Source organism: Panthera leo, chromosome A3 (genome assembly GCF_018350215.1).
Source record: "Panthera leo isolate Ple1 chromosome A3, P.leo_Ple1_pat1.1, whole genome shotgun sequence".
NCBI classification, from domain to species: domain Eukaryota; kingdom Metazoa; phylum Chordata; class Mammalia; order Carnivora; family Felidae; genus Panthera; species Panthera leo.
In genome coordinates this window covers 80,974,790-80,990,802 of record NC_056681.1, presented here as the reverse complement: position 1 = coordinate 80,990,802, position 16,013 = coordinate 80,974,790, and the positions used below count along the sequence as shown (strand labels likewise).

The 16,013-nt window shown below is 35.6% G+C and overlaps 1 protein-coding gene across 3 annotated transcripts in view; it reads left to right on the top strand.

Moving 5' to 3' along the window:
* LOC122216109 (WD repeat containing planar cell polarity effector) overlaps positions 1-16,013 on the top strand; it is a 351,781-nt gene that overhangs the window by 107,493 nt on the left and 228,275 nt on the right. For all 3 annotated transcript variants that reach the window (XM_042932434.1, XM_042932435.1, XM_042932436.1), the window contains 2 exons: positions 2,703-3,312; positions 15,537-15,725. In XM_042932434.1, the coding sequence (XP_042788368.1) occupies positions 2,703-3,312; positions 15,537-15,725 (799 nt within the window). The remainder of the gene's footprint in view (positions 1-2,702; positions 3,313-15,536; positions 15,726-16,013) is intronic.

Sequence of the window (16,013 nt, the reverse complement as noted above, 5' to 3'; positions counted from 1 at the left end):
AAACATGAAACATGACAATCTTGAGCCTATCTCCAGCTCACTATAATTGCTTTTCTGCTTTCTGTGCTTTCTTAATTTTAAAATATCTTCCGGAGAGGGCATCAGTTATATTAACTATTTAATGCTTTTCCTACTCTATACTGTTCCTTTTTTGATGACTTTTGGAACAGCTCTGTCTACCTTTTTCAAATTTAGCCTTTTTAAGAATAAAAATGAAATAATCTCAGTGTGCATTTTTCAACAAGTTTCAGCCTTAAAGCTGACTGATTCAAACTTGACTGAAACAATTCATTTTAGGAATGAAGCTACCAGCTTGTTTATCCTTGAAATTAGAAATTCCAAGACCTTTAGGATTCTTCTTTACCTTTTCTGTTCTTTCTTGGCTTGAATTTTTAAACTCTTGTCATTTCTTTCTTTATTACACAGTTTTCTTTAAAAAACAAAAAGCAAATGGGGTGCCCAGGTGTCTAAGTTGGTTACGCGGCCAACTTCGTCTCAGGTCATGATCTCACAGTCCTGAGTTAGAGCCCCACACCGGGCTCTGTGCTGACAGCTCAGAGCCTGGAGCCTGTTTCGGATTTTGTGTCTCCCTCCCTCTCTCTGCCCCTCCTTCACTTGCGCGCATGCTCTCTCTCTCTCTCAAAAATAAATAAACATTAAAAAACAAACAAAACAGAAAGCAAACAACAAAAAAATAAAACATTGAATCATGGTCATCTATTCTTAGGTCTGCTATCACAGTCTTTCTTAACTGACCCATTGGAACATAGCATAATCTGTGGTTTAGCTAACACACTGCCTGTTTCTGTGCTTTTCTTCTTTGTACCTTCCTATTACTTTAGAATTAAAGCAGAGATCTTTTTCTAAAGATCTCCAGACTTTAAGCAGGCCACCACACACTATAAAAGTCTTTAAGGGTGCCTGAGTGGCTTAGTCGGTTGAGCATCCAACTTCGGCTCAGGTAATGATCTCACAGCTCATGAGTTTGAGCGCCATGTCAGGCTCTGTGCTGATAGCTCGGAGCCTGGAGCCTGCTTCAGATTCTGTGTCTCCTCTCTCTGCCCCTCCCCCGCTCATTCTCTGTCTCTGTCTCTCTCAACAATAAATAAACATTTAAAAAAATTTTTTTGGTGTTTATTTTTTCATCCCTTAATTATCTACACTGTTCTTCTGCATCTCATTCTTTGCCTGCTCACTATGCCTTTGTTAAAACTTTTCACCATGTCCTTTACCACAGCCATTCCCATTTGAATTCTACTGACTAGTTCCTGAAACCTCTGGCATGTATTTTTTAAGAATCTTTAAAGAGTTATTAGATTTCAGAATTCACCTAATCTGAGGAGTGCCTGAAGATAGGATTAAGACCAAGAACTCAATGTTGCTAAGACAGTAAATCTTAAAAGTACTTATCACAAGAAAAAAAGTTTATAACTGTGTATGATGATGGATGTTTATGAGACTTCCTATAATGATCATTTTCAATATATACAAACATTGAATCATTTTGTTGTACACCTGAAAGTAATATAATATATGTCAATTATACCTCAATAAAAAAAAAAAGAAAGACCAAGAACTCAGTGAAAGAAGGGAATTCTTGATCATGAAGTTTGTAGAGGATAACATTGAACAAGCCTTATGGAAGATGATAGAAGACATCAAATTAATCTTGTTAGCTTACATGAGTCTCATCAGCCAGGGTCCTCTGTTTTTGGATTATTTTCTCTCCTTTGTGCTTTTTTCTTCAGAGCATTGTCATTAATGTTTCTCCCTTAACTATACACTGTACTTTTTCTTTATCTTAACATTATATCTTGACCTGATCATCTCCTGACTAAGTTCATTTGGGGAGGAAAAACCAGCTGCATAAATATGAGAGATGTCTTAGTATATGCAAGTTTGGATTAAAAAGTCTGTATTTTTTCTTGGTATTTTGCAATGACTACCTAATTGCATTTGGTGTTTTCAACTTCCTATTTGCAAATGATCTGCTAACAGAGCACCTTATAGCTAGAAAATGTGTTGACAAATTTTCCTTTCAGATAGCTCTTCAGTCAGTAGGGTATATTTTAATAACTTTATTTGATTTTTTTAAAGTTTTTATTTATTTTGAGTGAGAGAGTGTGCGCACATGCAAGTGCGAGCAGGGGCAGAGAGAATCCTAAGCAGGCTCAGCACTGTCAACACAGAGCCTGATGTGGGGCTCGAACCCACAAACTATGAGATAATGACCTGAGCTGAAACCACGAGCTGGACATTTAATTGACTGAGCCACCCAGGTGCTCCTAACAAAAAAGAAAAAAAGAAAAAGAAATAAACTCTTGGTGTTTAAAAGAAATAAATTGTTTTAAAACTTAAACTGATATTTTTAGATATTCTACTACCATACTATTTTAGTCAAAGCCCACCTTATTAGTTTTTATATATTGAACATTAAGTTATTTACAGACTTTCAAAAACAAAGTGTTAAAGTTAAAATGTTACAATTTCTGCAGCTGTGTTATATATGTGCTATATATATTTATGTGTTCTATGAGAGAGAGATGCACAAATATATATGCACATACATATTTAAATGTTGCTGATGTTTAAGGTGATAATTGATGGTCTTCAATGGGATGCTGGATTAATATGCAGTCGTATGTGTGACAGCTGAAGAAAAACCAAGGTCTGTGTGAACATACTTGATACTTTTCTCACAGGTTCTGAGCTGTGTCCGCACAGAATGGGATCCGCTGGATGTTCGCTTTGGCAATAAACAGCCTTATCAGGTGTTGACAGTGGAGCACTCCATCAGTGTAGACAAAGAGCCCATGGCTGACAGCTGCATCTATGAATGTGTTCGGAATAAAATCCAGTGTGTGTCAATAACCAGAATACCACTAAGATCGAAGGCCATTAGCTGCTGCAGGAATGTTACTGAAGACAAACTGATTCTGGGCTGTGAAGATTCTTCAGTAATTCTTTATGAAGCTCACTGTAGAGTAACTCTCTTAGCCCAGGCTAAACTTTTGCCTTCGTTAATAAGCTGCCACCCAAGTGGCGCCATTCTACTAGTTGGCAGCAACCAAGGGGAGCTGCAAATTTTTGATATGGCTCTATCCCCTATTAACATCCAGCTCTTGGCTGAAGACCGCTCACCCAGGGAGACTCTGCAGTTCAATAAATTCTTTGATATTTCCAGCAGTCTTGTTCAAATGCAGTGGATAGTTCCTCAGGTGGTTTCTCAGAAGCCTAAAAGTGGGGACATCTATGATCTCCTCTTCCTCAGGTTTGACAGAGGACCTTTGGGTGCACTTTTGTTTAAACTTGGTAAGTCAAGGAAGTTGGTGAGTAAGTAAAATGTTTATGATGATAACATTATGATTAAGAGAATAAAACTGTTCTAGAAATGTAGGTTTTTTGTGTTTTCCCGTAAATAGGCTTGCCTTTCAGACATTTCATGTAGCTGTGTTTTTTTTCCAAGTAATCTCTATGCTCAACGTGGGACTCAAACTCACAACCTTGAGATCAAGAGTCACATGCTCCACCAACTGAGCCAGCCAGGTGCCCTCATATGGTTTAAGAAAGCTTTGTGGATGATTTTCTAAGTGTTAGGGAACATTAGATAGTGAAGAATTTGGAAATTGCACTAATTGTCCATTGTGATGAATGAAAAGCTTAAACTTCCACATTTGATACTTTCCAAAATAAATACATATGTGAATATTTTAAAACTATTTACTATGCCCATTAAAAAATTTTGTGTTGAAGGAATGTGATAATTTTTCTATTAAAATGATTTGATTTGATTTGATTGATTTTATGTTTACTCATTTTTGAGAGAGACAGAGTGTGAGTAGGGGAGGGACACAGAGAGAGGGAGACAAGAAACCGAAGCAGGCTCCAGGCTCAGAGCTGTTGGCACAGAGCCCAATGCAGGGCTCGAACTCCCAAGCTGGGAGATCATGACCTAAGCTGTAGTCCAACGCTTAACCGACTGAGCCACCCAGGTGCCCCTATTAAAATTATTTGATATAATATGTATGTATTGCTTCTCAGATTGGAGTGTGTAAGGCTTAAAAAATAGATTTAGGTTTAAAAAATAGATTTTAATTAATGCATTTTATCGCAACTTGAAAACATAGAAAAGTCAATACATTTTTAAACTCTATGCATGGTTTGGCTCTGTGATACAGAGTTAAGTTTTTATTTTTTAAAAAATATGTATTTATTTATTTTGAGAGAGAGAGAGGGAGACAGAGAATACCAAGCAGGCTCTGTGCTGACAGCAGCTGTTCATGAGATTGATGCGGTGCTCAATCTCATGAACATCAAGATCATGACCTGAGCTGAAATCAAGAGTCAGACGCTTAAGTGACTGAGCTAGCCAGGTGCTCCCAAAGTTAAGTTTTTAAAGATAGTGTAGTGTTTGCTAAGTATATGTCAGTTTATTATTTTTTAATAGATCTACTTGCCTCTGAAATTGAACTGATGAAATAAATCTACTTAAAAATGACTTGATTAACCTGAAAGGTATAATTTGAGCTCTGTGTTCTTTCCACATAATAAAAATGCATCTAAATTTATATATAATGTTAATGTTGTCCAAGAAAAAATGTTTAGAATCTCATTTATTATAAAATAATCCAGTTCTTTGCCCAACTACATGTTTAACAGTTGTATGTCTCCATACACAACGCTCATTAAAGTGGATGTTAGATGTTTTGCATGTCTGTTAAAACACACACACACACACATGCATGCACACACACACACACACACACACACACACACTCTCTAAATTACCCAGTTACCTGTCAAACAGAAGGCTGTCTGCCCACATATACCTAGCTTTTCTTCAGCCCTCCCTTGTGGGCCTACTCACAACAGCTTTGCAAAAAGCACAGCTTTCTCTTCCTATCTCTAGCACATTTGCCTTCTTACTAAAGTAAACAGGCTCTCAGTGTAGGGATTTAGAGGGCTTCCTGCTAATTGCCAGCTTGTAAACTTAATTGGACTGTCTCCCTGGGCACTGTTCCTAAATCAATTAGGCAATGAGTTGGCTGTCACATCTTTTTCCCAAGAAGGTCTCTTGGAAGAGAATTATCCAATAGAAGTCAAGCATTCAAATGAAAAGGTGATAACTTCTGCAACTGACATTTATCATTAAAATTTTATTTTCAATATGACTCTTAAGTTTTATGGGATAGGGAAATTTTGCAGACTTACAGACTCTTTAAAAGATCTAGATATGGAGTTTCCCAGAATTTTAAAAAACACATTATAAGATTAATATTTATTACAGATTATTAATTTTTCTAGGAAGAGTAGATTCCTTGAAACAGTAGATTCCAACTAACAGATCTTTTTTTTTTTTTTTTTTTTTTAAAGAAAACCCTGTTTAAAGAACAGATTTTTCTTAGGTTCTGCTACTAAATACATCCAAAAATTTTAATATACTTCTTGAATTAACACAGTGCTGATTCTGGGCATCCATGTGGAATTTTCATGTATAATTCAAGTTACTGCATATATAAACAGGTAGTTGCATGTGCAGTTTCCCCACTAGGGAGCATTTACGAGATTTTTTCATAAGCTTGTTATGCAAGCCTTTGGAAAATTTGACATGCAAGGTGTAGCTTACAATTTAAGAAGCTGACATAGATCATAGTTTAAAATAGAATGCTGTCATATGTAAACGTGGCAGTGGCTGGTGCCAATATGCTAAGATTTTTGGAGTTTGACTTTTAGAATAGGTCAGTGTAATCTTGAAGGAAAACTTTGTTCCAAGACTAGAGCTTCCATTCTAAATCCTTATAATCATCATGCAAATGTGTTGGGGATTAAAAGGCCATCACTACTGTTAGAAGAATTTGAAGGGCATGCCTTCCTCAGGAGGGAGCTAGAAGTATCATCCTCCCACGTGGAAGCCAAGAAGTACTGTCTCATGTAAAGCAAAATATAATCAGATTTCTTTGCTTGGCAGTCATTGTCCCGTATTTCCACATATGTAGACTGAGATTAATTTTTAAAAGACAAGTCCCTAATTATATTACAGAGATATTAAAGCTTTTCCATTCTCATCAGTACCTTTTTCAACTTCCACTGCTCTCTTTAAACTCACATGATCATCTATCTCTCTGCCCTCTGAAGAGAGAATCTTCCCTTTTAATTGATACTTCATTAAGTTTATCTGCTTCTTACCACCTACCCACCCAACCTAACCAACCCCTTATCTACATGAACATAAATCTTTCCTTCTCAATTCAATGGAAAAGGAGACCTTCCTCTTGTCCAAGACTAGTTCCACCACCACTTCCACTCTGGATCCCACTACATTCCTTTTGACACCTTTACTTTGTCAGCCTTCCCACTCCCCCCAAAAATCTTACTATACCCCAAGACACAGGCCCAAGCCACACCATAAAACAAACAAACAACAGACAAACATCTCTTCCTTAACATTGTTTCTCTTCCGTTATTAGTCAGATGATCACCTTCTTTCATAGTCAGATGCACCAAAATAATAGTGAACATTGACTTTTTCTGCTTCTTCACTCCCCATTCACTCCTCACAGTACCAAGTTCTGGCTTGGGTCTTTAGTTTTCTGGAACTGCTCTTGCAAAGGTCACCAGGGACTTCCTACTTGATACATACATTTCTGTTATGTTACTTGATGACTTTTCAGCACTTAATGGTTGCTTACCACTTCTGTCACAGAATTCTCATTGTACTTGCCTTCCATGACCCCAGATAACACCTTTTCATCATGTTTGTGTTCTCCTTCTGCCTATTCATGAATATGTTGAGGCTCCGTAAGGTTCCATTTTTAGCTCTCCTCCTGTTTTATGTAGATTGAGAGTTTATTTCTTTCTCCCCAAACCTGTTTCTTCTATATGCTTCATTTTGGTGGATGGTACTATTATTCAGATGGAATCCCAAGTCAGAAATCATCCTAGAATCTTCCCTCACCCCTAATGCCATATGCAATCAGTGGCCAAGTCCCATCAATTCTACCTTCTAAATACTGTCAAAAACATTTCTGTACAGCCTTGCTCTCATGACCTTAACCTGGACCTTCCCTGTTTTCAAGCAGCGATCAAGTAGTAGCTCTCTGTAATCTTCTGCCTTCCAATCTTCTCATAATCCCCTGAACTGCCACCAGAGTAATCTAACTGCAGATTTGGTCATGGATTCTCTAGCTTGAAATCCTTCAGGGATTGATAAACCCTTGTCTGCCTCTCAGGCTTCATCTCCCCAGCTGTTTTTGCACTACTGTAGCTCCCCATTTGGGGCATGTGCTCTCTCTCACATTCCCTCCTTCCTGTGGTGATTTTGATAGTATTCCATCTACCTGGAGTGCCCTTGCAATACTCTCCCAGAGCCTGCAAAGTTAAAAGGTTAAATATTCAAGTGATAATATTAGGCAAGAAATAGTTAAAGCTAACATCTGCCCTCTCATAGGATTTTGAAAATCAAAGGCAACGTGTGTGTGCGCGTGTGCGTGTGGGTGTATCATTCTGTCTAGAAAATTAGTAGGATGATTTTTCTCTTAGTATTTTTATAAGAAATAGGTTTTCTTCAAAAGTTCTGTTTTGATTACTTTTTTAGTATTGTAAATAAGATACCTTTTATTATTTAGGGCATTTTTAGGAGGTTTTTCTGTTATTTGTGACTGAAATAAATTTAAAACAACAGTCAATATTTCCAATTGTGATTACAGATTTTCTTTATTTTTTTTTAATATTATTTATTTTTGAGAGAGCACAAGCAGGGGAGGGGCAGAAAGAGAAGGGGACAGAGGATCTGAATCAGGCTTTGCACTGACAGCAGCGAATCCAATGTGGGGCTTGAACTCATGAACTGTGAGATCATGACCTGAGCCGAAGTCAGACACTCAACCGACTGAGCCACCCAGGTGCCCTACAGAGTTTTCTTTAATCACAAAAGATAGCTATTAAATCCTGAAACAATATTTTTATGTACCTAGTTTCATCTGAGAGTCCAGGTTCTAGAAGTTACTAAAACTCCAGGCAAATAAGGCCCTTGGCTTAAAAATAAAATGTAAAATGATTTTATCGCAGAACACCTATTAGCCCCTGAAGGAGAAGTTAGAATTGTCATCTAGAAGGGGATCAAAAAAGGCTTTAATCTGAATATTTAGCTCATATACATATTTATATGTATATATGCCATAATATAGGCATAATCACTATATTATTTATTTATTTATTTATTTATTTATTTATTTAAATCCAAGTTAGTTAACATATCGTGTAATAATGATTTTAGGAGTAGAATTTAGTGATTCATCACTTACATATAACACCCAATGCTCATCCCAACAAAGTGCCGTCCTTGATGCCCACCACCCATTTAGCCCATACCCCTACCAGCACCCCTCAGTTTGTTCCAAAAGAGTTACTTTTAGTGAGCTTTTAAAATACTAAACTTTACCCAGGTGGTAATTGTGGGTAATTTATTGCTGGAAAGAAATGTCAGATAATTTCTTAGATGCCTAGTAATCTTAAACTTGGATCTCAAATCATTTGAAATAGACTGTTATTCCAGACAGCATTCTGCTAAACTAGAGTGATGATGGATTTTTAAATCAAGTTTATTGGAGTATAATTTACATAAAATAAAGTGTACCCATTCCAAATGTGCAGTTTAATGAGTTTTGACAAATGTATGTATCCTCATGATTACCACCACAATCAAAACAGAATATTTCCATCACCAAAAAATTCTCTCAAACCTCTTTGCAGTCTATTTCCCTGAAGGCCAAAAGAGCACTGACCTGCTTTCTCTCATTACTGATTAGATTTGCTTTTTCTAAATTTCATAGAAAAGGATTCATAAAATAGGTACTTTTTTAGTGTTTTCCTACATGAAAACATTTATCTGTTTATCTGTGAGATAAACAGCATTTATCTGTGAGAATCTTCCATATCGGTATGTACATCTTCAAATTTTCCTTTACATTAGTGAGTAGTATCCCATTATGTAGATAAACCACAATTTGTATATTGCTCCACCTCTTGATGGACATCTGGATTGTTTCCAGATTTAAGCTAATATCACTAAAAATACTATGTATTTTCATGTACAAGTCTTTATATTGACATATATGTATATATTTTGTTTAATGCTTATTTATTTTTGAGAGAGAGAGAGACAGAGTGTGAACAGGGGAGGAGCAGAGAGAGAGGGAGACACAGAATCGGAAGCAGGCTCCAGGCTCTGAGCCGTCAGCACAGAGCCCGACGCGGGGCTCGAACTCACAAACTGCGAGATCACCTCCTGAGCCACAGTCAGACACTTCACTGACTGAGCCACCCAGGTGCCCCTATATTGACATATATTCTAATTTCTCTTGGGAAAAATCTAGGAGTAGAATGCCTAGGCCATAGGCTCAGGATATGTTTAACTGAAGAAGAAACTATTTTGAAGTTCTGGTTGCTCTATATTCTACCGCTTAGCCTTAATGGTCTTTTTAATTTTGGCCATTCTAATGGGTGTGTAATGGTGTTAATTTTCATTTCCGTGATGACTATTGGAGCTTAGTATCTTTTTATGTGCTTATTTGCCATATATCTTCTCTGATAAAGTATATCTTCAAATCTTTTGCCCAAATTTAATTGGATTGTTTATTATTGAGTTGTAAGAGTTTTTATATATTCTGAATAAAAATCTTTTGTGAGACACTAGTATTATGAATGTTTTCTTCCAGCTCATAGTTTTACCTTTTCATTTATTTAACAACATGTTTCGGGTAGCAGAAGTTTTTAATTTTAATGAAATTCAGTTCTTAAATTATTTTATGACTTGTGTTTTTTATGTACCATCTTAAGAAGTGTTTGTCTAACCCTGTTTCCTCCTAGACATTTTAGCTCTTACAATTAGGTTTATGGTCTGTTCCAAGTTAAAATTTTGCATATACTATGAGGCATAGATTAAAATTCATTAGAAAAAATTAACGTTTTTTCATTCTTGAGAGACAGAGCATGAGTGGGGGAGGGGCAGAGAGAAAGAGGGAGACATAGAATCCAAGCAGGCTCCAGGCTCTGAGCTGTCAGCACAGAGCCTGATGCGGGGCTCGAACCACGAATTGTGAGATCATGACCTGACCTGAAGTCGGACGCTTAACCACCTGAGCCACTCAGGCGCCCCTAATTTTTAAAACAATTTTAGCCAACCAGGGGCCCCTGAAATTAGTTTTTAAATATAAATATTCATTTGTCCCAGAACCAATTGTTGGAAAGACTGTCCTTTCTCCATTGAACTGCCTTGACCATATATGTATGTGTTTATGAATAGATTCTATTCTCTTCCACTGATCTATATGTCTATATGGGAGTACCACACTGTCTTAATTACTGTGGTTTTATAGTAAGTCATAAAATCAATTACTGTTAGTTCTCCAACTTTGTTCTTTTTCCAAATTGTTTTTGGCTACTCTAGATCCTTTGATTTCTATATAAATTTTAAAACAAACTTGTCAGTTTTACAAAAGTACTTGAGATTTTGATTGGGATTATGTTGAATCTGTAGTTCAATTTGAGGTGGAATGACAGTTTAACAATATTGAGTCTCTCAATCTTTGAACACAATATCTCTCTCCATTTATTCAAATCTTTTAAAACTTCTCTCAGCAGTGATTTTTGGGCACCTGGGTGTCTCAGTTGGTTAAGCATCTGACTTTTGATTTTGGCTCAGGTCATGATCTTGCAGTTCCTGGTATCAAGCCCCAACTCGGGCTCTGCGCTCAATGCAGAGCCTGCTTGGGATTCTCTCTCTCTCCCTCTCTCTCTGTCCCTCTCCTACTTGCATTTTCTCTCTCTCCCTCCACCTCTAAATAAATAAATAAATAAATAAATAAATAAATAAATAAATAAATAAAGTTTATTAAAAAATTAAAAACAATAAAATTTCTCTCAGCAGTGTTTTTTAATCTTAAGTGTAAAGATCTTATGCATACTTTGTTCATATTTTTGGGTGCTACTGCAAATAGTATTTTTAATTACAATTTTAATTGTTCATTGGGATTATATGGAAATAAAATTTTAAAATCTTGACCATGTACCCTGTTAAACTCATTTCCAGTTGTAATAATGTTTTTGTAGATTCTTTAGGACTTTCTGAGATGACTATGACAATGGCATTTAAAAACAGTTTTACATATTCTTATTCAGCCTGTATGCCTTTTATTTTGGTTCCTTATTACATCAGCTGGAATCTCCAGTACAGTATTAAGTGAGGTGGCAAGGGAGGACAGCCTTGCTTTGTTTCAGATCTTAGATGGAAAGCATTTAGTCTTTTCACTATTAGTATTAATGTTATTACGTTGAGGAAGTCCCCTTCCTTTCATTCCTAATTGGCTAAGATATATTATCTTGAGTAGATATTGAATTTTTTCAAGTTTTTTTTTTTTTTTTTTTTTTGCATCTGTTGAAATTATTATGTTTTTTCTGGTCATATGGTGAATTATATTGATTAGTTTCCAGATGTTTTAGCAGCTTGCATTTGTGGGATAAATCTCTCTTGTTCATGATCTATGATCTTTTTAATATATTGCTAGACTTGCTAATACTTTGTTAGGGATTTTTGTATCTGTTTATGGGAGATATTGGTCTGTAGTTTTCTGTCTTTTCCTGTACTGTCTCTGTCATTTTTTACATCAGTGTAATTAATGCTAACATGATGAAATAAGTTGTCAAGTGCTCCCTCTTCTTGTATATTGAGTTGTGTAGAGTTAATATTATTTCTTCTTCTGATATTTGGGAGAATTCACCAATGAAGGCATCTGGACATGAAGGGTGTGTGTGTGTGTGTGTGTGTGTGCGTGTGTGTGTGTGTGTACATGCATGTATGTACATGTGTGTTGAAAGATTCTTTAACTATGAATTCAAGTTTAAATAATATAGAGTCATTCAAGTTATCTATTCCTTCTTGCAAGAGCTTTGATAGTTTGAGTCCTTCAAGGTATCCATCTCATTTATGTTATGTTTATTTGTATAAAGTTATTCATATTATTATTTTTTAATGTGTGTAGTTCTGTAGTCTTTCTTTCTTTTTTTTATGAATTTAGGCCAAGATTGGTAAGTTTTACTGATCATTTCAAAGAATTAGCTGTTGATTTCATTGGTTTTCTCTATTCTTTATTTACTAGTTCTTATTTTTATCATTTCCATCCTTCTATTTACTTTAGGTGTAATTTACTCTACTTTCCCTAGGTTCTTAATGTGGGAAGCTGGGATTGTTGATTTTAGACCTTCCTTCTTTTCTAATTAAAACACTTAAAGCTAGAAATTTCCCTCTAAGTACTGCTATAGCTACATCTCACAAGTTTTGATGTTATATTTTTATCTTATTTATTTATATTTTCCTTTCTAAATCTCAGAGAGGGAGAGAGAGAGAGAATCCCAAACAGGCTTCCCACTGTCAGTGCAGAGCCCGATGCAGGGATTAAACTCATGAATCATAAAATCATGACCTGAACTGATGTCGGATGCTTAATCAACTGAGCCGCCCAGGCACTCCTTTTTGTTTTTATTCATTTCAAAATATTTCCTAATTTACTTTGTGGTTTCTTCTTTAAGTCATAGTTTATTTAAAAGAATGTTGATTAATTTCTAAATAGTTGGAGATTTTCCAGGTATCTTTCTGTATTGATATCCAATTTAATTCTGTTGTGGTCAGAAGAACCTACTCTGTATGATTTCAAAACAGTTAAATTTATTGAGGTTTGTTTTAGCCCCCTGAATATGATCCATCTTGGTTGATATTCTATTTACATTTAAAAAGAATGTATTTTGCTGTTAAGTGAAGTGTTTTATAAATGTCAGGTCAAATTCACTGATAATGTTTTTCAAGTATTTTCTATTTTTGCTGATTTTGTTTATGTGTTCTCTCAACTAGTGAGTGAGGAAATTCCAATTATAATTGTGGCTTTCACTTTTTCTCCTTTTAGTTCTATCAATTTTTGCTATATTATTTCAGAACTCTGTTATTAGTAATATTTAAGATTGTTATGGTTCTTCATTAATTTTCAACTCTTTATTATGAAGGTACAGAATTTTAGTTTAATTCATTTTTATCTAAGCATTTTTAAAAGTCTTGCTGTTGTCTTCTGGCTTGCATAATTTCAGAAACAAAGTTTGCAGTTTTTCATATCTTTGTGCCTGTGTCTTTTTTCTTTGGCTACTTTTTAAGATTTTCCCTTCATCCTCTTTTGAACATGATTATGATTATGGTTAATGTTTTTTTCTAGCAAATAAGTTTCTTCTCTTTCTAGAGGTATTGCTTAGGGTACGAGCAGAATCAACAGATTTCAGATATTTTTGGTTTCCTATAAAGTTCCTACACATTGATATCTACTGCCAAGGAACCACCCTGATTTATGAGAGTTTACAGTGCTTGACTGCAAGCTTGTGAAGGCTTTTGGATAGTACCATTCATGATTCTACCAACACAGAAAGAATAGTGAGGTTTTATTGCTTGGTATGGTTAGGGCAATTCCCCAGATTCCCTATCAAGTTGAGTCCTGTTACATATAGCACAAATTCTTATTTTGATGTGACTTGAAGTTAGTGTGAAGAATTTTGGCATCTTTTGCATGAACTAATGTATTTTTTAAAATCCTAAAACCTGTAACTATTCCAGTTAAATGATGTTGATGATGATAGTAATAAAAAGAAGAATTGCAGTAATATTTTATATACTTTACAGCTTATAAATAATTTTACATACATTTTCTCATTTGGTTTTATGATTATTTGTACTGAGAAATTTTTATGGACTCACTCAAATCAATAAACATTGCTACTTTTGAAGAAAAAGTATTTTATAGCCAACCATTTTTAAAAGATTAAAAAAAAAAACCCCACCCTGCTTAAAAGCCCTAATACTTACTGTCATTTAATTACACAGAAATTGTTAGTTTCAAGTGAAATCAAGGATGTATAAAAGATGATAAAATTAGAATAGAATGCCCCATCTTTGTTTTGTGGTCTTGCTTCTCTTACATTAGAAGTGGATTTTCTTTGGGGCACCTGGGTGGCTCATTCGGTTACACGTCTGACTTTGGCTCAGGTCATGATCTCACAGTTCGTGAGTTCAAGCCTCACGTTGGACCCTGTGCTGACAGCTCAGAGCCTAGAGCCTGCTTCAGATTCTGTGTCTTCCTCTCTCAGCCCTTCCCCTGCTCACACTTTGTTTCTCTCTCTCAAAAATAAATAAGCATTAAAAAAATTTTTTAATAAAAAAAAAGTGGATTTCTTTCATTTTTTTATTTAAAAATTTTTTTTAATGTTTATTTAAAAAAAAATTTAATGTTTATTTATATTTGATACAGAGAGAGACAGAACATGAATGGGAGAGGGTCAGAGAGAGAGGGAGACACAGAATCTGAAGCAGGCTCCAGGCTCTGTGCTGTCAGCACAGAGCCCAACGCGGGGCTCCAACTCACAGACCGTGAGATCATGACCTGAGCCGAAGTTGGACGCTCAACCAACTGAGCCACCCAGGAGTCCCGATTTCTTTCATTTTAAAAGGATAAACTAATGTACTTATATTGTGCCAAGATATTTTATAGTAAATATTAGCTGTGAAGGGCATCACTAGCAAGATTAACACTGATCATTCCTTCAGTAGAAAAGAATAGTCTTTACTTTTTAAAAATTTTTTAAAGTTTTTATTTATTTATTTTGAGAGAGACAGAGACAGCATGAGTGAGGGAAGGGCAGCTAGAGGAGAGAGAGAATCCCAAGTAGGCTCTGCACTGCCAGCAGAGAGCCTGACGCGGGGCTCAAATCCATGAAGCCGTGAGATCATGACCTGAGCTGAAACCAAGAGTTGGACGCTTAACCAACTGAGCCACCCAGGTGCCCCAAAAAGAATAGTCTTTAAATGCCAATTTAAAATAAATTCGTATGTGGTATCTATGAAAAAACTATCAATTGAGAGCACCCATTAATAAAAACAGACTTCAAAGCATATATATAGTCATATTTGTCATGGCTATTTGTACTTATCCCCACCCACACCAAAGTATGTGGGGCTGAAGAGTAAAAGCAACTTAGAACCAATAGAGCTAGTCAATAAGAATTGTGTTCACATCAAAACCCTGTCTTTAAATGTATATAACAGAGGCCTAAACAACTGGTGCGAAAAATAGGGTTAGCTATTGTGGTCTACCTAAAAGTGAATAAACAAGAGAAGAATCTTTAGGTAGACCGCAAAAGCTAACCCCATTTTCCCCATCTGTTGTTTAGGCCTCTGCTGTATATGTTTAAAGACAGGCTTTTGATGTGAACGTAGTTTGATTATGTGGAGTATAAATTAATTAATATATGCTGAATGACAGGCATAAGATAGATGGAGTTGGTAGCTGGTAGCCACAAAATCATATTATTCTTGCCCCCCTAGATCCCACATTTCTAGCACTTATGCAGGAAATGATTATTTTTCCTTTATGGAAATGTTAACTCTGTATTTGTTAATCTACTTGTTATTTTCAAAAGAATCACTTGGTTTTACTTTTTTGTGACAGGTATCTTCACACGAGGACAGCTGGGCCTGATAGACATCATATTCCAATACATTCACTGTGATGAGATATATGAGGCGATAAATATCCTGAGCAGTATGAACTGGGACACTCTGGGCCACCAGTGCTTTATCAGCATGAGTGCCATTGTAAACCATCTTCTTAGACAAAAGCTCACTCCAGAGAGAGAAGGTCAGACATGGAATATATTTCATAAATGGATTTTGTATATATATGAAGTACATTTTATTGAGTCCACTATGTTTTGAGGATTTTTTTGAATTGTATTATCAGAGATTAAAAGACAAATGTTAATGCCCTATTAAAACTGACAAGATCAGATATCAAATAATTATCCATATGGTACTTAGCGTGTAGTATTTGTCAACATAAAGAACAACTTTTTTTGTGTATACCTGTGTTGGAACTCACAATGCAGTCATTGTACATTTCAGTCTAAGTTCATGTGTGTAATATGCT